This window comes from Tiliqua scincoides, chromosome 4 (assembly GCF_035046505.1).
Source record: "Tiliqua scincoides isolate rTilSci1 chromosome 4, rTilSci1.hap2, whole genome shotgun sequence".
In the NCBI taxonomy this organism is placed as follows: domain Eukaryota; kingdom Metazoa; phylum Chordata; class Lepidosauria; order Squamata; family Scincidae; genus Tiliqua; species Tiliqua scincoides.
The window spans coordinates 19,075,776-19,099,084 of record NC_089824.1 but is presented as its reverse complement, the minus strand read 5'-3'; the positions used below and the strand labels follow the sequence as shown (position 1 = coordinate 19,099,084).

The 23,309-nt window shown below is 42.6% G+C and overlaps 1 protein-coding gene across 1 annotated transcript in view; it reads right to left on the bottom strand.

Annotated features, from left to right (window-relative positions):
* The window catches only part of CSMD3 (CUB and Sushi multiple domains 3), a 710,986-nt gene that overhangs the window by 435,996 nt on the left and 251,681 nt on the right, over positions 1-23,309 (bottom strand). Inside the window, exon 6 of the mRNA XM_066624387.1 lies at positions 17,382-17,589. Within this exon, the coding sequence (XP_066480484.1) occupies positions 17,382-17,589 (208 nt within the window). The remainder of the gene's footprint in view (positions 1-17,381; positions 17,590-23,309) is intronic.

The window sequence follows — 23,309 nt, the reverse complement described above, 5'->3', positions numbered from 1 at the left end:
GGCAGATCAACTTTAAAAGCCCTTGTCATGTGGTAAATATGCTGCTAGGGTTGGTATTGGTCAAAGTGGCCTTCAGGTCAGCCCTGGGGAAGTTTCCTCCCCACTGTTGGAAGTGTATTCAGTTCCTCAGGAGATGGGGCTTCTCACTGGGACAATGTTATTTTTCCTTGGCTGCCACTGCAGCTCCACTACCTTTTAGCCAGTTTGCAGTCCCACTTGCTACTATTTAGGTGCAATTTTGTTTAAATTTCCTTCTTCCTTGAAGCAGTGAGGTTATTGTGTAGTCAATCAGATTTGACTGCACAGCAACATTTACTGATAGGGAAACAAAGCTTTGCAAGGCCCTCAATATGTATGAGCATGGTTTGCTATCAGTGGCACTGTCACATAGCCCAGTGGGCCCCAAACTGTGGATCGGGACCCACTGGTGAGTCACCAAAGAGTGAAGGAAAGATCAAATAACTAATGACCTTAAGCTCTGGGGCTGTTCAGAAACCATATACTATAGCTGCTAATTACCTTGCAAAGAGCTCAGTTCCTGCAGTTTGCAAGAAGGTGTAAATATAGGGAGATAAATGTTTGAGGGTATTTTTTCTGGTTATTATTATTTATAAATTAATTAAAATATTTTCTTTTTAGATCTCCTTTTCTAAAGCTCAGATAAACCTAGATGGGTCCTGATAGAGTGTCATTTAAAAAAGTGGGTCCCAGTGCTAAAAAGTTTGGAAAGCACTGACAGCAAAACATGATGGGCTACATACATGATCTGCCACTTTCTAGGAAGAAGGAAGTCATGCTTTTAACAATGGCAAAGCACTGACAATTGGGGAAGCAATAAGTAGCACATTTCTGCACAAAAAAAGGGAAGGCTGGGGGAGGAGGTGAAAGCTTCTAGGAAAATGTTCAGTTCCCTGATATCATCTATATCAGTGATTTTCAACTTTTTTCCATCTCATGACACACTGAAGGCACTAAAATTATCAATGAACACCATCAGGTTTTTGACAATTGACAAGGCACACTATGCTGCCAGTGGGGGGCTCATTTCCCCATTGGCCCTACTAATAAATAATCTTCCCCCAAATTCCTGTGGCACACCTGTGAACCATTCATGGCACACCAATGTGCCATGGCACAGTGGTTGAAAATGCCCGCTCTATAGTCTATTTCATATCAAAATATGAATGCGAAAAAGGTTTCACACACTTTTTCATTAAATCATCTTCATTATCACAAGTGAAATATGAATGTAAAAAAGTGGTCACCTTTGTTTCCAAAATATTTAACCCTGCCACATCAACTTTCTCCATTATTGTGAGTAAACAATAACAGACACACACAGAGATAATTATCCATATATCCTGATGCAGAATAAAACTCCACAAAAATCCACACTAGCAGCATGATAGAAACAGTATACAGTATTTTCATAGGAAGTACCTCTGGAAATTGCAGTGCAGTGCCCAGTACAGATCAATTTAATATACATGTTCAGTTCCTTTCACGCCTTACAAAAATCATGTACCCCATGTGTCTAACTAGAAAAATCCTCATAGTATGCATAATTCCCCTGAGCATCTATTCTAATTATTCATATTTAAATACAGTAATCCATTGATCAAAGAGGAGTATCCATTAACAAAAGAAGGACAAAGCAGGGAAAAACAGGAGGGAAGAATCTTGCCATAGTGGTTAAAAAGGATGTCTGTTCTCTTTATGTTTCCTTCAGGCTCAGTCTACACTGTTGTTGAAAATGACAATCAGAATATGGAAGTGTGAAAGTTCTTTTCAAATTACCACCAGAAAGTGAGAAGGAAAGACTGAACTAGCTGTCATTAACCTGGGGATAAATCTCTATTTGTGTATGCAAATTTGCTTTCTTTCATGTTTTCCTATTTCTCTTGGAATGCACTGAGAGAAGTATTGCAGTCTGTCACATAATGTTAACTCTGTCTAAATTTTATATCTGTCAAAAATCTTGGTGCATTAGTCATTGTTCAGCTCCTCCCAGTTAGGAGTCTCATTTTATTTCCCTTTGCTTTCATACATTTGTCAGCCATGATTTACACATTCTTTGGTTACAGTCCACTAGGACCATTTTTTTCATACATATTACTGAAGTGAGAGTTTTGCAATAAACCCGTGAAAGTCCAAAATACCCTTGCAGGGCTTGTATAACAGGAATGCACTTTGCAATTAGCAAATTTGCATATAAAGAGAACTGACTGTATTGATGACATTCATAAAACAGTAGAAGGTCTTTATAGTACAAATTCATCCACATGCTGGATTATGTATTTTTTTGCAATTAAAAAACCCTTCAATTCTAAATGCCTAGAGCAGTGTTTTCCAAATGTGGGTTGGGACCCACCAGCGGGTTGAGACCTGATTGTTGGTGGGTCTTGACACTGAAACTGACATGTATTGAGCCCTATGGAAAGTGAAACTGAGCTGCATGTGCACATTTACTCATCAGTAGTCAAATATGAGTACACCCCTTCAAAAGACAGACTGAGAGGAATACGATGACATGAGAATGTTCCCAATACAATGAATGCAGGCCCCAAAATAACATCCCTTTACTGTACAAGGTAAAAATAATTTACCTTGTACATATGTGTTTAGTGATATTTTTCAAAATCTTTAGTTAGCATTTAACTTTACATAAGAACATAAGAACAGCCCCACTGGATCAGGCCATAGGCCCATCTAGTCCAGCTTCCTGTATCTCACAGCGGCCCACCAAATGCCCCAGGGAGCACACCAGATAACAAGAGAGCTCATTCTGGTGCCCTCCCTTGCATCTGGCATTCTGACATAGCCCATTTCTAAAATCAGGAGATTGCAAATGCGCATCATGGCTTGTAACCCATAATGGATTTTTCCTCCAGAAACTTCCAATCCCCTTTTAAAGGCGTCCAGGCCAGGCGCCATCACCACATCCTGTGGCAAGGAGTTCCACAGACCAACCACACGTTGAGTAAAGAAATATTTTCTTTTGTCTGTTCTAACTCTCCCAACACTCAATTTGAGTGGATGTCCCCTGGTTCTGGTGTTATGTGAGAGTGTAAAGAGCATCTCTCTATCCACTCTGTCCATCCCCTGCATAATTTTGTATGTCTCAATCATGTCCCCCCTCAGGTGCCTCTTTTCTAGGCTGAAGAGGCCCAAACGCCGTAGCCTTTCCTCATAAGGAAGGTGCCCCAACTTTGAACTTTGTTGTTCAATCATTTTGGTCTCTGAAATTTCTTCTTCTTCTTCTTTCTTACAGGCCACAATATACTATGAACTATGTTTAACTTTGTGGATCACAGATGTATAAGGGCCCAATCCTATCCAACTTTCCAGCGCTGGTGAAGCTGCAGTGCCGGCCCAAGACAAGGGAACAAATGTTCCCTTACCTTATGGAGGCCTCCATAACTACCCTCCCACCACAAGATACAGTGCACATTCCATTGTCACAGGACATTCCATTGTCACCAGGGCTGAAAAGTTGGATAGGATTTGGCCCTAAGTCTACTGCACTGTATTGTGCAAATTGTCAAAGAAGTAATCTCAAGGTTCAAATGTGTAAGAAGTAATCTCAGGGTTCATCAAAAGCCACTGGGCAAAAGGAATGAGATTAACAAACTTGACTTTCAGGTCACTTTAGCTTTATTACAATGATTAATTTCAACCTAAAATGTCAAGCCATGGGTGGATCAGAGCAAGTGAAAGCACAGAAAAAGAGAAACAGAAATACTACTTCCAAAAGTGCTTAGCTGTTTTCTAAAGTCAACATTTCTGTGCAACCAGACAGTTAGCTAAAGCTGCCTGCAGCTTTCTATGACCCAATTTATGGGAGAAAAAAAATGGAAGTCAGAGCCGTAGAAATAAGGTAAGAGACAATGGTTTAAATCTCTACTTCATTTTTTGCTGAGCTAATAACTCTTAACTTGAAAGCTGAAATAAGTATCAGAATTCAACATACTCATCATTCTGGCTGTTTCCTTGTGCTTGTCATCATTCATTTAATTAAAAAATGTAGTAGTGCAATCATAGAACTAAGTGCCAGTTTAGATATTCAAAAGAAGCAGGGATTTCAGAAGCAAAATGACTTTGCCAAATGACTTCGAAATGCCATCCAGTGAAACTTCTGAACTGGGAACTCACTGTAGCAGTAAGACTTGTGTGCTGTAGTAGTAAGTCCAAGTTACTACAGATTGCAGATACTGCACCTTAACTTTACCAACTCTTCAGAGTCTTCAGATGATGCCTCCAAAATGTGTACTTCATAAATACAACCTGCTAAAATTTTCAAAATTGACTGTAGCCCGCAAATCTGCACTTACACTTACGTAATGAAATTGTCACTGAGGCTTCCATTTAAGGCGCATACATGGCTGAAGCCTCATAATCAAGCCTCATCAATACTTTATTTTGTCTATAGTCAGAGGTTTTGAGTCAAGGATTTCTTTTGTTCTAAGGAGCTAACCACTGCCCTTTATGAGAAGGGTACTAAAAGTCCAATCCAAGTATAGGTTTGCAGGGTCAATGTTCCACTGGATACATTTTACTGAGAAATTATTTGTGTGACCAAAAGTCTGAAATAACTTTGTGGAATTAACAATTGGGAGTGGGAGAGATGTGGCCTGAGTCAAGGACCCAAAGCGATACCCAAACTCCTCCTTTCCTTCTTTTTTTTTTTTTTTGGGGGGGGGGAGGGTTATGCAAGAGTCCACATGTGCCTCAACCTCCACCTTCCTTTTACCTCTTCCAAAGCCTGCAGTGTCTTAAAAATCAGCTTGGAAGTTTCTCTCCCAAGATCCTCCTTGTCTGAGTGAAGGCATGACAGGAAGAGAGGAATCAGAGGAAGTGGCAATCCTGTTCCTGACAGTGATCTGAAACAAGATCACAGCAGCCATCCCCACCTTCTCCTCAAGCTCTGCTACAGCCCATAAAAGAACATAAGGCATGTCTGCCTACTGTATAAAATAGCTTCAGAGAGTTTCAAACAACTACCTTCTCTTTTGGTGACTGAAATTCTTCTATAACAGCCTCCCAGGTGGCAGGGGGGCTAGGAAACATAATTTTCATGGAGTGTCTGAAGGAAACTACATTTCCCAGGCTCAGTGACACACAGGACATTGTTATTGCAGTGATGTTCTAAGACATCGGAAGGTCTTCTCAAGGCTTAAAATGCCATTTCCAGTTTTCCTGAAAAAATTGGAAGTGACCTTCTAAAGCCTTCCAAAGCCTGGGGGCAGCATACCTTCCAACTATGCTGCTGTCTCAGAGGCCTCTGAGAAGATGCAGGTGCCTCTGGAAAGCCCATTCATAGATAATTGTGTGGGGAGGGAAAACATGATGATGAAGTGAATTGCTCAGTCTTGCTTAGGGAAAAGAATGCCCAGCCACTGCCCTTTTTCACTGTTGTTAGCAACTGAGAACAGTGAAAGGGGTTGCTGCTGACATCTTTTGCATCAGCAATGCAACGGACAAAAGTACTCATCTGTTCCCCCTTTCTCCATCTTAGCCACCAAGAACAGTGAAATGAGAGGCAAAGAAGAGTGCATCCAAGCCACTCCTGGTACTACGTATATGTGCTTATGTATGCACATCAGAGAATGATATGGTGGACCCAGTACAGAACTTTGCCCCAGGAACCTTCACAACATGGCACAGACCCTGCACAGAGAAGCTGTGAAGCCCTGAAATGAGAAGCTTTTGTTGATATTTTAAACAGAAGGAGACTAATTTTATTCTGTATTTGAAGCAGCAGCTGTTACCCTGCAGATGCCCGATCTTGTCTGATCTCAGAAGCAAAGCAGGGTCAGGCCTGGTTAGTACTTAGATGGGAGACCGCCCAGGAATACCGGGTGCTGTAGGCTTATACCATAGTCTTTCGAGACTGAAGGTTGCCAACCAACTATACCATTCTGTATTTGACCTGCACACATAAAAGATACTTGTGTTGTAAAACCTGTCTTTATCAACTGGATCCCGCTTCTCGCACATATAGCACTTAGCATTTATTCACTTGGCTCCCTCTGAAAATTAAAAGGCTGCCCTTGAAAATAAGTAAACCATTCAGGGACATACCACAGGAGGTTGATGGTTAGCTACGTGCTGTTGCCAATAAATCAGACCGCAAAGTAGTGATCCATGTTACTACACTTTAACCTTACCGTGCTTTGGAACTGACTGTCTCTAAACCCATCATTGCCAGTTAAATTTTTCCAAGGGGGAAAAAAAATGTGCCTTGTTGACACTGTACCATTTCATCCTCTGATGTCCCTTTCTTCTAATGCCTTCAATTTTTCCCAGCATCATTGTCTTTTCTAAGGAGTCCTCTCTTCTCATGAGATGACCAAAGTATTTAAGCTTCAGCTTTACTATCTGTCCTTCCAAAGAATAGTCAGGGTTGAGTTCTTGTAGAGTTGACTGATTTACATCACTTTTAGTTTGATACAAAAAGGTTTGCTTTTATAGTGTGTCAGCATAAAAAATATCTTGCCCTTAGAGGAGCAAACCTTGCATGAGTCACAAATCTGAGTATGTCTGACTGAAAGGACTCATGCAAAGATTCAATGGACACTTTGGGATGGGCAGGTAATTCCGCTGCAGCTTTTCTGCACCCAGAACAATTTGAGTGTTGCAGTCACCCCCAACAGAGGATTACTGGAAGGAGGTAAGCACTGTAGTAATCATTTCTTGCTAGATGGAGCTGACACATTCCCAGATGGGGTTTCAAAGCAATGAATGGAACATCAGTGGTTTCCTCATAACCAGCAGAAACTTTTGTAATTATCTTGACCACCCCATGATCATTGCTAATTTGTATGTATAAAATATTAGTGTCAGAAACATGTTAGTTGAATAAGTATAGTAATTTTTGTTCAGATGCTTTTGGATGCTTATTTATTTTATTTATCCATTTAGCAATTTTTTAACCACCTACCTGCCCATGAACTGGAGGTTGTCCATGACTTTGTGTACCTTGGCTCAACGATCTCCGACACTCTTTCTCTCGATACCGAGATAAACAAGCGCATCGGTAAAGCAGCTACCACGTTTTCCAGACTCACAAAGAGAGTCTGGTCCAACAAGAAGCTGACGGAACATACCAAGATCCAGGTCTACAGAGCTTGCGTCCTGAGTACACTTCTGTACTGTAGCGAGTCATGGACTCTTCGTTCACAACAGGAGAGGAAACTGAACGCTTTCCACATGCGCTGCCTCCGATGCATCCTCGGCATCACTTGGCAGGACAAAGTTCCAAACAACATAGTCCTGGAACGAGCTGGAATCCCTAGCATGTATGCACTGCTGAAACAGAGACGCCTGCGTTGGCTCGGTCATGTTGTGAGAATGGATGATGGCCGGATCCCAAAGGATCTCCTCTATGGTGAACTCGTGTAAGGAAAGCGCCCTACAGGTAGACCACAGCTGCGATACAAGGACATCTGCAAGAGGGATCTGAAGGCCTTAGGAGTGGACCTCAACAAGTGGGAAACCCTGGCCTCTGAGCGGCCTGCTTGGAGGCAGGCTGTGCAGCATGGCCTTTCCCAGTTTGAACAGACACTTGGCCAACAGGCTGAGGCAAAGAGGCAAAGAAGGAAGGCCCATAGCCAGGGACACAGACCAGGGACAGACTGCACTTGCTCCCATTGTGGAAGGGACTGTCACTCCCGAATCGGCCTTTTCAGCCACACTAGACGCTGTTCCAGAACCACCTTTCAGAGCGCGATACCATAGTCTTTCGAGACTGAAGGTTGTCAACATACCTGCCCTCAAGAGGCTTACTACTTGTGGCTTAATAAGAAAAGTCCCAACATACTCAGTATTGTCTACTCTACAGGACTTGAATTTTGCTTTTACTTTTGTGCCTGCATCAGAAATATAAGAGGTGAATTCTATCATCTTTTTAAGAAAGTTGATGTGCAGCGTAATCCTACCTTGCACTGGAACAGGCAGGTTAAAAGGCCTGCACTGTATCCAGCGTAATATTGGGGCCAGAAGTGGCTCAGCCAGAGGCAAGGGGAAACTCTTCCCTTTCTCCCAGATAAGCCACCATGGTCCCAATGGGTCTCCTTGAACTTGCAACACCTCAGGAGGTGGCACAAGTCCAAGAAGAACAGAGTGGTTTGGAGCCGCTCCATGCTGCTCGGGGAACGAGGTTGGGAGCCGGCAAAACAGCCGGTTCCCAGCCCTGCCTCCCACTCCCCTGCCGGCCGCACTGTAGAATTCCCTCCCCCCACTGAAAAACACCTCCCTCCCACCTCCTCCCCACCCTCCCCAGATCCCTTTGTCGGCCAAGCTGGGGTGCCTTTGTCGCACCCCAGGTTGGTGCGGAGGCCGGATGCTGACTCTTGAGGAGGTGCAAACGTGCTTTACGGCACGTTTGTGACCCTAGGGACTTGCGCCAGCCTAACGTAGTTAGGATTCTGTCCTTAATCAGAATTATCTCTCTGAAAAACAAAAACGGAGCAGTTACATATACATATTCTGGGAATGGTTCTCCAGACCTCACAATTACGTAATATCTGGGAGTTGTCTGTCTAGATTTGAAAGATACTAAACATAAGTCTTAACTTTATATGCTCATAATGAGATTGGATCAGCTACTGTTGATTGCACTGGTAAGCCAGTGCCCTAAACTACTGTCTTAAATTTAATGAAACATACCAAGCAGTACCCAAAACAACATATAAATATTCTATAATTCCAGCTGGCCAGTAGGCAAGATAAAATGTTTCATTTTTGTTTCATTCTTTTGTTTCATTCTTTTGTTTGCCATTTGATTCATTTTCTTATTCTGTTCATTTTACACCAAATTCACCTAATCTTCCTTTGCTTGCTTCCTTTGCTGGCATTTTCTAACCAACTTGAATGAGAGTTTCAGGATTTGTACTATTTGTTTTGTGCATAATATATGTAAAATGCCAGCATTGTTTGGCCAAAGAAATCTGTGTTATAAGAAATTTGAACATGCACTTGATTTCCATTAATTTGAGCAATCCAAAAGCACCCATCCTCACCAGGGTGTGACATAATAGAAAATGTCTATTTCCACCAGAGTTAAGTTATAGGATTCCCCTCAAGGACCATCTTGGTACAAAAGGATGGTCCAGGATGAACTCATCCCACAATAGTCTATATTTTCGTCTATGACAAAAATCCCTACAAAAGCTCTGGTCACAGGTACACAAAGTACATAGCTCATGTTAGAGCTGCCTTTCTGCAAGCACTATATCAAGTACTGGGGATCAAGAGTGGGGGAAGAAGTCTGCATGTGGGCTTCCCATTGGAGCATCTGGATGGTCACAATGAAAAACAAGGATTTGATGGACCATTTCTGGTCTGTTCCAGCATCACTTAGTATATGGCTTTCGATTTGTTTTCAATTGTCAATTTCACTCCAATTTTCAAAGAGAGATGAGTGAAAATAAGTAAGGCACATTCATTTTCATTCCCATTTAAGGTTAAAATAAACATATGTGTCTTCAGGCCATTATTGGCATTTACACACTGAGAGCACAATCCTAACCAACTTTCCAGCACTGGCATAGCTGTGCCAGTGGGGCATATGTTGCATCCTGCAGTTGTAGGCAGTCATGGAGGCCTCCTCAGCACAAGGCAATGTTTGTTCCCTTACCTTGGAGTTGCATTGCCTTTACCTTGGTGCTGGAAAGTTGGTTAGGATTGCACCCTGAGTGATACAAACATGAACCGTTACATGTGTCCCTCAAATCAGACAACTCAAAGTTACATAGCCCAATATATGCTGATTGCAGGAAAAGTATGAAACAAAGACCTTTATAAGGCTCATAATGAAATGGGGGCAAGAACTATACCCCAAAACATGTAAAGTACTTTCAGACGATACAAAAAAATGAAAATTTGGAACATACATAGTCAACAACAGTCTGTGGATAAAACTAGATATGCCATTAAACATGTCTGCCAATCTGCTCTTTGTTTTTTTAAAGAAAAAAGCAGCCATGGGATGGATGGTCAGAGAGCTCTAGATTCAGACTGTTGAGTGAGAACTCTTTTTCCTATAAGAGTAAATAGCTTCCATTAGGGTATTTAGCAGTTTTGAGAGGGTAATTCATAAGGCATTGGGTTAAACTTCCCTCCCAGAGACCATAATCCTAAATCCAAATCATCCATTGCAACTAAATAAATTATTATTTATTAATAATTGTATTTATATCCCATTTTTCTTCCATCCTGGAACTCAAGATGGTACACTTGTGGTCATCAGGCAATCTCTCATCTAGGCAGTGACCAGACCTACTTAGTTTCAGTAAGGTGATTTGCTCGCATACCTTCAGAATAGTTTCTTGGACCATTATTTAGTAAAGAAAGGAAGCATGTCATGGCCAAGGGTCTGTATAATCCAACAATTTTCAACCAGTGTGCCACGAGTGGTCCACAGGTGTGCTGTGGGAGTTTGGTAATTATTAAATAATTACCATTTATTAATAGGGCCATTGACAGATGTGAACCTCCACCAGCAGCATGGTGTGCCTTGTCAGTTGTCAAAAGACTGATGGTGTGCCTTGACAATCTTAGTGCCTTGTCAGTGTGCCATGAGATGGAAAAGGTTGAAAATTGCTGGTGCAATCAAATGTGTATTTTGGCCTAAAGCACTGGTTCCCAATCTGTAGTCCGTGGACCACAGGTTGTCCACGAGACCCTAAGAAGTGGTCCTCGAGATCTCAGGAAAAAAACAACACCTTTGATCAGTGTGGTTGTGGGCAGCCCATTCTATGTCCTCTGTGATAGTCTGTGGGGTAGCGCTTGGGAGACAGACCACCAGAGAAGGCGGAGACCAGACTTTCCACAGCCACATGTAGTCCATGACAATACCAATTTTTGCCTCAGTGGTCCATGGGCTCCTAAAGGTTGGGAACCACTGGCCTAAAGAAACTAGTAAAATATTCTTGTTCCAGCGAAGACTTTGAAATCTGGGACGGTTGTTTTAAACAGAATATGGCTAATGTATTGTTGCCTGTGCAATAAGTTTTCAAATGAATTATTTTTATTTTGTTTTGTGATTTTGTAACTGATCTGAAACTCACTTCCGCAATGAGTTCCTAGGTCGCTAGGCAAAATACAATCTCCAGCCTTGGGGACCAATCCTATCCAATTTTCCAGTGCCGGTGTAGCCGTGCCAATGGGACATGCACTGCATCCTGCGGTGGGGAAGCAGTCATAGAGGCCTCCTCAAGGTATGGGAACATTTGTTCCCTTACCTTGGGGCTGCACTACGGCTACACCAGTGCTGGAAAGTTGGATAGAATTGGGCCCTCAGTCCTCTATCTTCACTATGGAGATAATACAATTTGTTGTAAGGATCACAACATGATATTGTAATCTGTGTGAAGCATTTTGAAAATTCAAAAAGTACTATATGAATGCAAAAGTATTGCATAAAATCTCAATGCAGTATGATCTTATGCCATCGAGAACAACCCATCTGTGGTATGATTATTGTCACCCATAACTGTTGGATTCTATGGCCAGCTTGTGGTCTTATAATAGCATTCTAAAGAACTTTTGCTTTCCAGAGTAATTGAAGGTCATATGTTATCAGGTACTGATAGCTGCTACACAATTAGGGCCATATGTCTCTTTCAATTAGAGGACAAGACATGACCTGCTCCTATGTACATTATTTAAATTGCTAATTTGTCTTGGTCTTAGGAAAGGTTTTCCTTCCTCTCTCTTGCTTTCTTGGTAATGGTACTGAACATTTTTCTAGCTCACAAATCATAGCCTCTAAGCAGAGCCTTTTGAAAATTATGGGAACAATTGTAGTTAGGGACGGTTCAAAATGGGAACGAACATGCCCAAATGGCTTCTGTATCAATGGTAATTATCCCTGAGAGCTAAATGGAAGCTCTGTGTCTAGAGGTGTGGTTTCCAAGGACTATTTTTCTTCTGCAATTATCCTTTTAATGGTGGAGTGGTTTCTATGCTATCAAAAAGGATCTCATGTGGCATACATAATCTGGACCTATTTTCCATCCAAAAGAGTTATTTGGATGGTGGGGTAAATTGCAACCTCATTGCTGAAAGGATTGCATGGGAGAAGGGCAAGAACATTGATAACATATTTCTTCTAACTCCACCCTTCTCTCACTTTTCAGCAGATCAATCAATAATACAGTTATTATAAATTTCATTGTTCTAAATCAGGGGTGTCAAAATTGTTTCATATAGAGGGCTGACATTAGCATTCATGGTGCCGGCTGAGGGCCAGAAGTGACATCATTCAGCAGTGACACCATTAAGTAGATGATGATCAGAAATAAGCACTTTGTTCTCATGTAGAAACTCATAAGGTGCAAATGACAGAAGAGAAAATGTGCAAATTGTGTTCATTTTTCAAGATATGAGAGAGTCCAATTATCAAGCTGGGAGAGCCCAATTACAGTGGGGGCCAGATAAAATGCTTCAGAGGGTCGAATTACTTTTAGGCTAAATAAAGGCACTTTGAGGGTGTTCGCACCACTAACCAATCAAAGGCCCCCAAACAGTCATATGCTGCCTTTTGCCCTCCAATTGAGTTTAATTCTGGGCCAGGCAAATCCTGGCCCAAGACTGTGTACATAAACATGTGAAATAATAATTGTCTGTGTGTGTGTGTGTGTGAGAGAGAGTGAGAGTGAGAGTGAGAGTGAGAGAGAGGTGTTGTCAACAAGATTACCCAAAAAAGTTTATTGGCAGTAAGTTCAAGAGCAACAAAAGGGTGTACTTTTCATACAACACATAATTAACAGTGCAATCCTCTACTCTTGAAATGCCAGTCTAAGCAGCATAGGATATGGCATGTGCCATTGTTGCTGGTGCAGTGACTGCTGTGCCAGCAGAATGATAGACCCATCATCATAAGACCAGTTCAGTAACAGATGTGCCAAAATTGGAGAAGTAACACTGCATTTTACCTCTGATGTTGTGCACCTTTGGCATAGGATAGCACCTTTGGCATAGGATAGCCCCATAATTTGTGCATTTGTAATGCGTTTGTAGTGCGTTTGTAATGACAAACAGTCGTGATGGTCATACGCATGCATAACATGCTCCCTACTTGCACATGGCGACAGAGTTAGAGAACTGAATACAGCAGAAAAGGAAGTGCGGGCAGGAGGAGAGTGGTAGGCTAGAGCATCTCCCTGGAGCTCACCACTCTTTTCCATTCCTCAGGCAGCAAATTAGTAACCTGTCCATGTCCATCTTCTCCCCTGCTGCTGCTCCTGCACAAAGGTTCTTTCAAGGTTACTGCTTAAGGTTTCGTCTCAGACAGTTTCCAGGGGCAATCCCATTGTTATTTAGTTGAATGTTCATGGCATTAGATAACTCTTCAGTCAGAAGATGCTATAGCCAAATGAAGCTTAAGACAGATGCTCAGAAGCATTATTGCCTAGACAAATCTCTGTAGTCTTACTTTTAGTTTTAATAGGATTTTACAAGACAATTTCCACCAGTCTTCTCGAGTAAGATAACTTATGAGCATCTTGGGTTTAGTCTTTGATATAGAGTATTCTGTGCAGATATAATCAACACAGCTATAAGGAGGTGAACCTCAATACAATTATAAAGGGATAAAAATGTATTAACATAATAAACCTAATTAAAAAATCTCTGCTAATTAAGTTTTGTGGATCTGTATTTTCCCAGCATATGGAGAGGTGGTTTTGCATAACCAAGTACATCAATCTAATTCGACAGTATGAATGACACGCTCAGGAAATAATGCTCCTTCAATCTGCTCTTTGAAATTAGCATTTGTTTGATTAGCATTTTAATATTGTACTTTTATGTTATAGTTTCCCATAAGTAATAGAAGCATTTCCATCTTTATATGATTACTTTGTACAGACACTTGAAACGCTGCCCCTGTACTTTACAAATATTTATCACTTAGGCAGCGCAGTCCTACCTAAGTGGCATTCACTGTATCCAGTAAGGGAGCTTTGGCATGTTGAGGCCTCTTTGCTTCCTTCCCCAGGGTAAGTCCCCACTGCCACCATGGGAGAACTCAACCCTGTGGCAGCAATATCGCTGACGCAACTCCATGTTGACCAGTGAAAGTAGATCAAGGCTGGGAATGGGGCTAGAATTCGGTGACTGCTACTGTTGCCAAAGCCACCCCCTTCCTGTGTCTGATCCACCCTACTCCCCATCCCATCCCCTCCCCTTTCTGCTGACCCTCACCCTGTTCCACCCCTTCCCTGCCACCCTCCTGACCCCTGTGTGATCTTGCCTGCAGCAGCAAGTGTCCACTCTCCGTCGTTGTGCAGACCTGACAGCTCGCCACTTGCAGCAGCAGTCAGGTTGCGCTTACTGACATTTCTGACAGCCGCTTATATCACTATTCACTGATTCCAGCAATGAAAACGGCAGATAGGATTGGGCCGTCAAAAACCCTCAGACTATAAACACATCAAATAAGCCATGCATAATTATGTCTAATCAATAGGAAAACACATGATAGATTTGGGTGACTGTATATTTAATATTTGGTATTGAGAATTTTTAAGTGTGTACATGTACATACGCATGCATGTGCATTAAAATAAACATATAATATTCTTTTAAAAATGTGCTGAATAGCTAGAGGCACTAGACATACAGAAACACATTATGACCTAGGTGTCCCTATGATGTGCATGGTTCACTTCTCCAAGCCTACTGCTGAAGTTACACATGCAGAGACATTTCAGAAGCTAAAATCCTGGCTGCTGACCAGCTGCTTAAGAGGAAAAGGGGACTGAATTTAGTCATCTTACCACCAAACAGCTAATCAACAGAATTTCACCATTTTACAGAAAAGGTCCATGTGTGCCCCACTGCACTGGAATGAAAATGTCCAGATAAAGTCAATTTCATTTCTGTTATAGTTGACAAATGTATTGTTTTGCCTGTGATAAGAAGGCGAATTTTGCATAACAGAGTATATTGAATTGATCATCAAAATTATTGCTCACTTGTAACACAACCCTAAAGAGTTGCATACAGCTAACAAGCAAACATCAGATGCTAATGCTTGATCCTGCCTATAACTTGAAGAATGAAAGACTCACAACGGAACATTCTGAGGGACAAGCTATATACGTTTGACTAACTGCATTAGCAGCTCTGCTCAAAACCAGAATTACCTTACTCAGGGCAGCAGCAGGCTCCAGAAGGTGCGAGGAGTCCCACGCAGGCCTCTGCAGGTCTCCCAGAGGCTTGGAATGTGAAAAAAGCAAGCGCAAACCCAGTGTCGTCACTAGGATTTGCGTCACCCGGTGAGGGAGGCCTGTGCGTCACCCCATGCAGTGGGCGGGTTAACGCCCCAGGTGGTGGGCGTGGTGATGTACCATCGCCCTGCCCCCACTGGTTTTCTGGCTGTACCTTTTGTTAGAACACAGATATTTCAATGTGGTTTGTTTCATTGCATTCTGCATAAAATTACACATTGATTGATATATAACATGATGGTATTATTTCTCCAAATTCTGATTTTAGTGATTTTCAAAACTTGTAGAGTCTCACACACACGCACCCCGTGTCAACTTACTTACACCTTATTGCAGCAGTTCTCAAACTTTTAGCGCTAGGACCCACTTTTTAGAATGACAGTCTCTCCAGGAGCCATTGGAAGTTATGTCATGGCCAGAAGTGACATCATCAAGCAAATTAAAGTAAATAATTATAAATAATTAAATTAAAGAAAAGAAATAATTAAATAAGGGAGAGCCAGTCCTGTTCCACCAAGTGAATCTACTCTGAAGTAAGTCCTATTGTGGTCAAAGGGGCTTACTCTCAGGAAAGTGTGGGTAGGATTGCCACCTGTGAACCCAATCCTATGCATGTCTACTCTGAAGTAAGTCCCATAGCAGTCAATGGGGCTTACTCTCAGGAAAGTGTGGGTAGGATTGCAGCCTGTGAGCTCAAGCCTATGCATGTCTACTCAGAAGTAAGTCCCACAGTGGACAATGGAGCTTACTCTGTAGTCTGCCTGCAATAACAACCCCCCAAAAAGAATCAGTGAGATTTCCAGCCTTCCCAGTGCCCAGTTAAGTTCTTCTGTTTCAGGCATATCAAGATAAAGACCCACCTGGCTTTGCAAGTGCAAAATAGAAAACTTTCCCCTTACCATTCAAACCTCTTTTTTTTTTTTTTTATCCTTTTTGGTGGGGGGGGGGGAGGCTGTCTTCTGGAACATATGTTGAGCTTCAGTTCCATCGGATCAGGACCATTCTGGTGTCCTCACATTCCCTTTTGCCTGGCCTGACCACCAGCCAATGCTCACCTGCCTACTCATGAGTAAACGCAACCGTGAGGCTGCTTTGCTTTCCATAAGGCTGGGAGGCAGTGTTTTTGGGGGTTGCATTCATTGGATCTGGACCATTCTGACGTCCTTCAAATCCTCTCAGCCTGCCCTCAGTCTTTGCCTGGATTAAGGCAAGTTCACTTACTCGTGAGTAAATGTGACCATGTGGCTTCGTTTCGGGCAGCTGGGAGGGAGGCAGGGTCCTCCTTCTCATGTTTTTGGGGGCTGCATTCATTGGATTGGGACTATTGTGGTGTCATTGGATTCCACTCAGCCTGCCCTTTCCAACGGACTATGGCAAGTATGCCTATCCACGAGTAAACGCGCGATACGTCTCACTTTCACATTCCATAGGGCTCCATGCATTTTTTCTTTCTGGTTTTTTGGCCAACCTTTGAATGAAAGGAGTGATTGCAATTCTGTTTTCTGCATTGCACCCCGCTGGGAATTCCGCATCCAACAGTGTATGGCATGACAGGGTAGCTCTGAAAGCCACAAAGTTAGCGCATCCTCCCCCCAGGGCACATCACCTGGTGCGGCCCGCAACCCCTAGTGATGCCAGTGCACAAACCACCTCCTGGTTGCAATTCAAAACTGGAAGTGGTTTGCGCTCACTTTTTTCCTCACATTCCAAGCCTCAGGGAGCCCTGCGGAGGGCTGCATGGGACTTCCTGGAGCAGGGAGCCTGCTGCTACCCTGAGAAGTACAAGCACCCCCTCGCCCCTCTTAGCGACTCAATCCTGGGAATCGTCACTGCCCTTGCCCCCTCCCCCGCCCCTTAAAGGGACGGGGCAACCTTTACAGAACTGGTGGGTCATGACCCACCAGTTTGAGTACCACTGCTCTAACAATTTCAAATGAAATTAAGATAAGTTTGGTAAGATTTACCAAATTGTGTGATTGGGTCACACACTTCTAAGCTGCCATGGTATTTTATCTAGAGTGATATTAAGGTCAAAGTTGGGAGTTCTTGACCAAATGATATAGCAGTATGAATTTCAAAAGGAAGCACAAAGAATTTAAATAAGCTTAGGTATAGTTTTGCACTTTTGTACAATAATGCACTCACCATATTGTTGGTGGCTCTGAACCTTCTATTTCCAAGTAATCATATTTCTCTTCCATTTGAAAATCTGTAAATATGAGTGAAATGGTGTCTCCAGGCTCAGCCACAATGGTCCATGTGCAGTCTGCATTATTGTGGTATTCATTAGGAAAATTAGGGCTGGAGATGAGGCCACTGGATCCCCTCAATGTCCCTCCACACGCATCCTCCGCTGTTAAAAGAACAAAGAAAAATATCCATAAGGCATTTTAAAATAAAAACAGAATTCCAGAAAAAGTGCTATTTTCAAAAATTGTGTGTGTGTGTGTGTGTGTGTGTGTGTGTGTGTGTGTGTGTGTGTGTGTGTGTGTGTGTGTGTGTGTGTGTGTGCAGGAAAAAACTTTTGAAAACCACCTGGCAAGTTGTAACATCATGATGTGGCTTTTGGGCAAGTGCTCAAAATGGTTCCATTTCATCTTTTGTGTGTGTGATGTGTTGTCTGTCTTTCCCCTGTGCTTCTGTATGCACTTTTTACGTTTTTATTTATTGTTTTATTGTTGTATATATTGTAGGTTTCTGTTTGTTTTGTCTGAAATTGTAAGCCGCCTTGGGCATTTGCTCCAACAGAGGAAAGGCAGGGTATAAATCTTTTAAATAAATAAATACCCATTGAAAGTTTGAGAATAGGTTGAGGTTGTTTTGGCCACAAGACCTCTAATCATTCGCTTTACTGGATAAAACTGCATGCGAAAAGTTTGTTGTTTTTTTGCATTTGCTGAGCACCAGCAATCCTGAGGGAAACAAATGAACTTCACTTTGTGGAGTAATTCACGGGTATATTGATATTGCTGGGGAATGGGTAGAGCACTGGAATTCAGTGCATACTATTTGAACATATTTATTAATATTTATTTATTTATAGTTATATTTATCAATATAAAATGTATATATAATATTATATATACATTTTATCACACACACACACACACACACCAATATATACACATGATATTATAGTATAATACAAAATTTATTAATATAAAATATAAAGTAATCTTGAAATTATGAACAAGATTTGAACATTTTGTTTTCTGTCATTTGGAGCTGTTGAGTTGAGTTGAGTTGAACTAAATAAGAACAAAGTGCTTACTTCTGGCCATCATCTGCTTAATGATGTCACTTCGGGCCCTCAGCAGGTGCCATGAATGCTATTAGCTCAGTACATGAAATGGGTTTTTCACCCCTGTTCTAGAGACCCACACACGAAGGGCCCAATCCTATCCAGTTTTCCAGTGCCGGTGCAGCTGTGCCAATGGGTCATGCACTGCATCTTGTGGTGGGGCAGCAGTCAGAGAGGCCTCCTTAAGGTAAGGAAACATTTGTTCCCTTACCTTGGGGCTGCATGGCAGATACACTGGTGCTGGAAAATTGGATAGGATTGGGCCCTAAGTTGGCTAGGCTTGAGCTGTGAACTTTTCCCTCATGTCCTGCATTCAGGTGGGAAGCCTGTCAGCCCAAAGTTTGCACAGAGGTCTGGTGACTGTTATTACAAGCAAGGTATGCTTAAGTCATTTCTGCCCAATGTTGCATATACGCAACAGGGACCAAATGTGTACACCTGTGGCTAGGCAGAAATGGGTTGATAGAACTTTTCTTCCAACAGTTCCAAACCAGATCAGGTCTAGGGCCAACTTCCTGGCCAGAGAGATACCAATTTGCTGGAACCTCCAGCTTGCAGTGTATCCACATGTACCATTGTGCTGCTCAGCCAGCATGTTTCCCATCAGTCCTCAGAGGTCTCATTCTCTTTTCATTCCCCCTGCCCCACTGTTCATCTATCTTCCTAGTAAAAGCCACTGACCAACTGTCAACTTCTGCCTGAACCCTCTCAGTCAATTACATCCCTCATCACTTCTATTAACCAATCACATCTCCTCCCAAGTCCACCAATCCTAAATACGTTCTACTCCTTCATAAGCAATCAATAAGAATGGCATGTTGTTTTCTGCCCCTTGCTCATAGCTGTTTAACTTCCACATGACTATTATCACAGAGAACACATTGGACAACTTTCAAAAGATACTGATAAAAACAGAATATTTTCCTCCGCTCCACCACAGGGCTCTCAAAGCTGCCATTTGCCATGGGCATTAAGGAAGCTTCTTTCCTGAGGTAAACAGCAGTCCCCAATTTGAACTGGAACCATGGCAGGAGCAAAGGAATAAGGGCCAAATCCTATCCAGTTTTACAGTGCCCCAATGGGGCATGCACTGTACCCTGTAGTGGGGAGGCAGTCACAGATGCCTCCTCAAGGTATGGGAACATTTGTTCCCTTACATCAGGGCTGCATTGCAGCTGCACCAGCACTGGAAAGGTGAATAGGATTGGGCCCTAAATCCCCAACCCAATGTCATGTCCCTGACAGGATCTGTCCCCTCACTATTGAGAAATAATCATCAATGGTGGGCCTGGAGGGGGGCAAATGCCTCGAGTGCTGTGTTTGTGCAGTGCTCCAGACTGCACGGGAAGCCTTCTGAGGGCCCAATCCTAGCCAGCTCCCATGTAGCCAGCTCCTGTATAGCCACAATGCAGCCCCATGGAAAGGGAACACATGTTTCCACATCTTAAGAAGACCCCAGTGACTGCCCCTCCACCACAGGATGCAACACACATCCCACCGGCACAACTGCACCAACACTAGAAAACTGGATAGGATTGGGCCCTGAGGCTTCCTGTGCTATCTTAATCAGTACTTCCGGTTTCCTGGAAGGACTGTTTAAGACAGCAGGGAAACCTCAGAACACTTTCCCAGTCCGTCCCAATGTCGTAGGAAGCTCCATTGCACTGGGTAAGTATGGGGGAGGTGGGTTGCAGTGAACCTTTGCCCCGGGGCACGGCAAGGGGCAGGTCCATTACTGGTAAGCATCTACATTTATATAATATTAAAGCCTGTTTTAATTCACTGCACTCCTGTGTAATCATAGGAAAGATTTGGAGGACCTGTGTTTTTCTTGGCAGTTTATCAGCTCAAATATAGTTTTCTGTTATGGTTGTCATTTTTTATGGACAGAGATTCTATGCTTTTAAAGGCTGCATAATAAGAAGTTAATAGAAACATTTTTGTCTGTCCCCCCCACTGCTAAATGTTTGGAATAAAGTGTCTTCTGTTGATTCCCACCTGTTATATGGTCAAAACATAGACAGGAGAAAAGCATACAGTTGATACCATAAATAGATTCAGCATTGATTATGCTTGCATTAAGTAAAATGTGCAAATACTGTCTACGCAGCTGAGCAATTGGCATCTTTTGTTCACCCACACTGAAAATTGCAGCGTCGTGATGCTTTATATATGCTTTTTAAAATGTTAATGACAGTAAGAAGTCTGAACCATGAAAAATCAGGCCGTACAGATTTACCTCAGACTCCTTCTGCCTACATGATTGCACCTCTACCCTTGTTAGCAATCTGGACTGCCTGCAAAATGGTGACCTACATAGGCAAAAAGGGATATTTTATTCCCCAGATTCCAAGAAATTGTCATTTACCCTTCCCCCAAACCTTCTCCCACATTAATCAAACCGGCCCAAGGTCACCTACTTTGGCCACTCTCTATCTTTGTGCCTAATGGGGTTACCAGATGAGGCCGCCAGAAATCAGCTTTTGTCTTCAGTGCTCATTTTGGTATGAAAGAAAAGGTGCCTGCAGTTCCTTCTGCCCTGGCCTTTGCACCCTCTTTGCATTTTATCTTTTGGAAATGATCCTGATAGTGGCAAAATCAACTCCTATGATCATGGTGGGTGGGGAATCCCTGTCCTTACTTGAAGAGGATGGAGGTTACAAATAGCAAGCCCACAGTTACTGAGTGAATTTGCAAGCCCAGGGTGGGCATGAGAAGCTGTCATCCAAAGTCATCCACTTAACAACTGTGCACTTGAATAGTGCACTTTGCAGCTCAGCCCATCAGCTGTTTGTAAGGGCGGAGATGTTGGGGGAGGGGAGGCACCTCAGCTTCCATTTATCCTGTACCAAAGGGAGTTGCAAGGGCAAAAGCCAATCTCTGGTCACCTTCTCTGGTAACCCTATCAGATAACCTCCCTCAAAGGACTGACGTAAAAATAAAAGAAGGGAAAAGCATTTATGTGTGTCACCATGTGCTCCTTGAAGGGCAGTATATTACTGTGGAGAATAAATAAATAATAGTCAGGAACACAGTTGACGTGATATGAATCCAGGGTTCTTTGTCTTTTGTCCTGCATCTTACTACAGTACAGAAATTCAACTAAATAAAAACTAAAATTAAAAAAAAAATAGAAAGATCTAAAATCTCGAACAGTGCTTCCTAAGCTCCTACAAGGGAGTTGGGAACACTGTAAGAGTGTGAGTGTGAGTGAGTGTCACTATTGCCGCAATGGAGTCCCTAGGATCACATTGTTGCTGGCAATGGGAGGAGGCTTTTCACTTACCAGCAGCCCGTGCCAGAGTCCTGGTGGATCTGGGTGGAGCATCTGGGGAACCCTCCACAGGACCTCCAAACATGTAAAAAAAGAGAAAAAAACAGGCATCTCCAGTTTATCATGAAACCTGAAGTGCCCTTTTTTCTATTTTACATGTTTGGAGGCGCAGGGAGCCCTGCGGAGGGCTCCCCAGTCCCCCAAGGACTCCGGCACTGGCTGCCAGTAAGTGAAAAACCCCTTCCATTCCCAGCAGCAGCATGATCCCAGGAACTGTGTTGCTGCCTTCCCCCCTTCCTGCTCCTTAAAGTGGCAGGAACAAGTGCTTCCCTGGCTGCTTCACAACCCACCAGTCTGGGAACCCTGATCTAGAATGTCATTTGTTCTATTCTGTAATAGAGTAAATAAGCGAATTGGCATATGACTTGACACAAAATAGAATACATAACAGCAGAATTTCAGCAACCCATTGCTTTACTTCTTGGGGCCCCATCCTATCCAACTTTCCAGTGCCAATGCAACCACAATGCAGCCCCAAGATAAGGGAACAAACAGTCCCTTACCTTGAGGAGGCCTCCATGACTGCCCCCCCCCCACCTAAGGTGGCAACACACTGTGTTGGCTCCGTTGTATCAGAACTGGAAAGTTGGATTGGACTGGGCCCCCAATCTCATTTAGTTGCATTTAAAGAAGTCTCACTTTTACTTTAGAATTAAAAGTCTTGTATGACAAAATGCTCTCAGGATTCTAGCCACCTTTCATTTCTGTGGAGCATAATTATTCAGGAAATTTAAAAATGCAGCCCTTCAAAATGGAATTTCTGATTATCACTTCCCCTCCAGAAACTGCAAATAGGACCTGACCTATTCAGGGTAGACTTTCTCTCAGCCAAATTACACTGATTGCTCAGTCAGCGCTTTTCTCTTCCTCCAAAAATATAAGACACTAGAATACTTCATAGCTACTTATGTTCAAAATGAAAGCAGAACACTCTTTAAGATATTGCACCCGGTCATTAGCAGAATTTAAAAAACAATGAAATGAAATAAAATTATTTCTGTAACTTAAACAAAGCTCAATAGAAAATATTCTTGTAAAATAGAGGAAATGAACATGTAATTGCGTATGAAACAGTTTAAAAGTAACCTTACTTTGTAATAATTGCAAAATGCCGTATTTTTACCTAAGAGGCAGTATTTGTCATGTGCTATATTTCTCATCTTCCTATAACATAGCAAAGGTTTATAAATACTGGTCCAACCTTGTTATACACGGATTTGACTCAACAGGAATGGCCACTGCAAATGAGAAGGAATGTGCTGATCCCTGGAGAAGGGGAAAAATGCACCCCTTTAAAATGCTTATCTGACATGATGAGAAGGGCCCTTTAAATGAAAGGAAAACACTCCTTTACAATAGTTAAGAGAGAGGGCAGCCAGCTAACAATCCATCAATCATTCTCTCTCCAAGTGACCCCCTCCCTTCCCCCTGAACATGT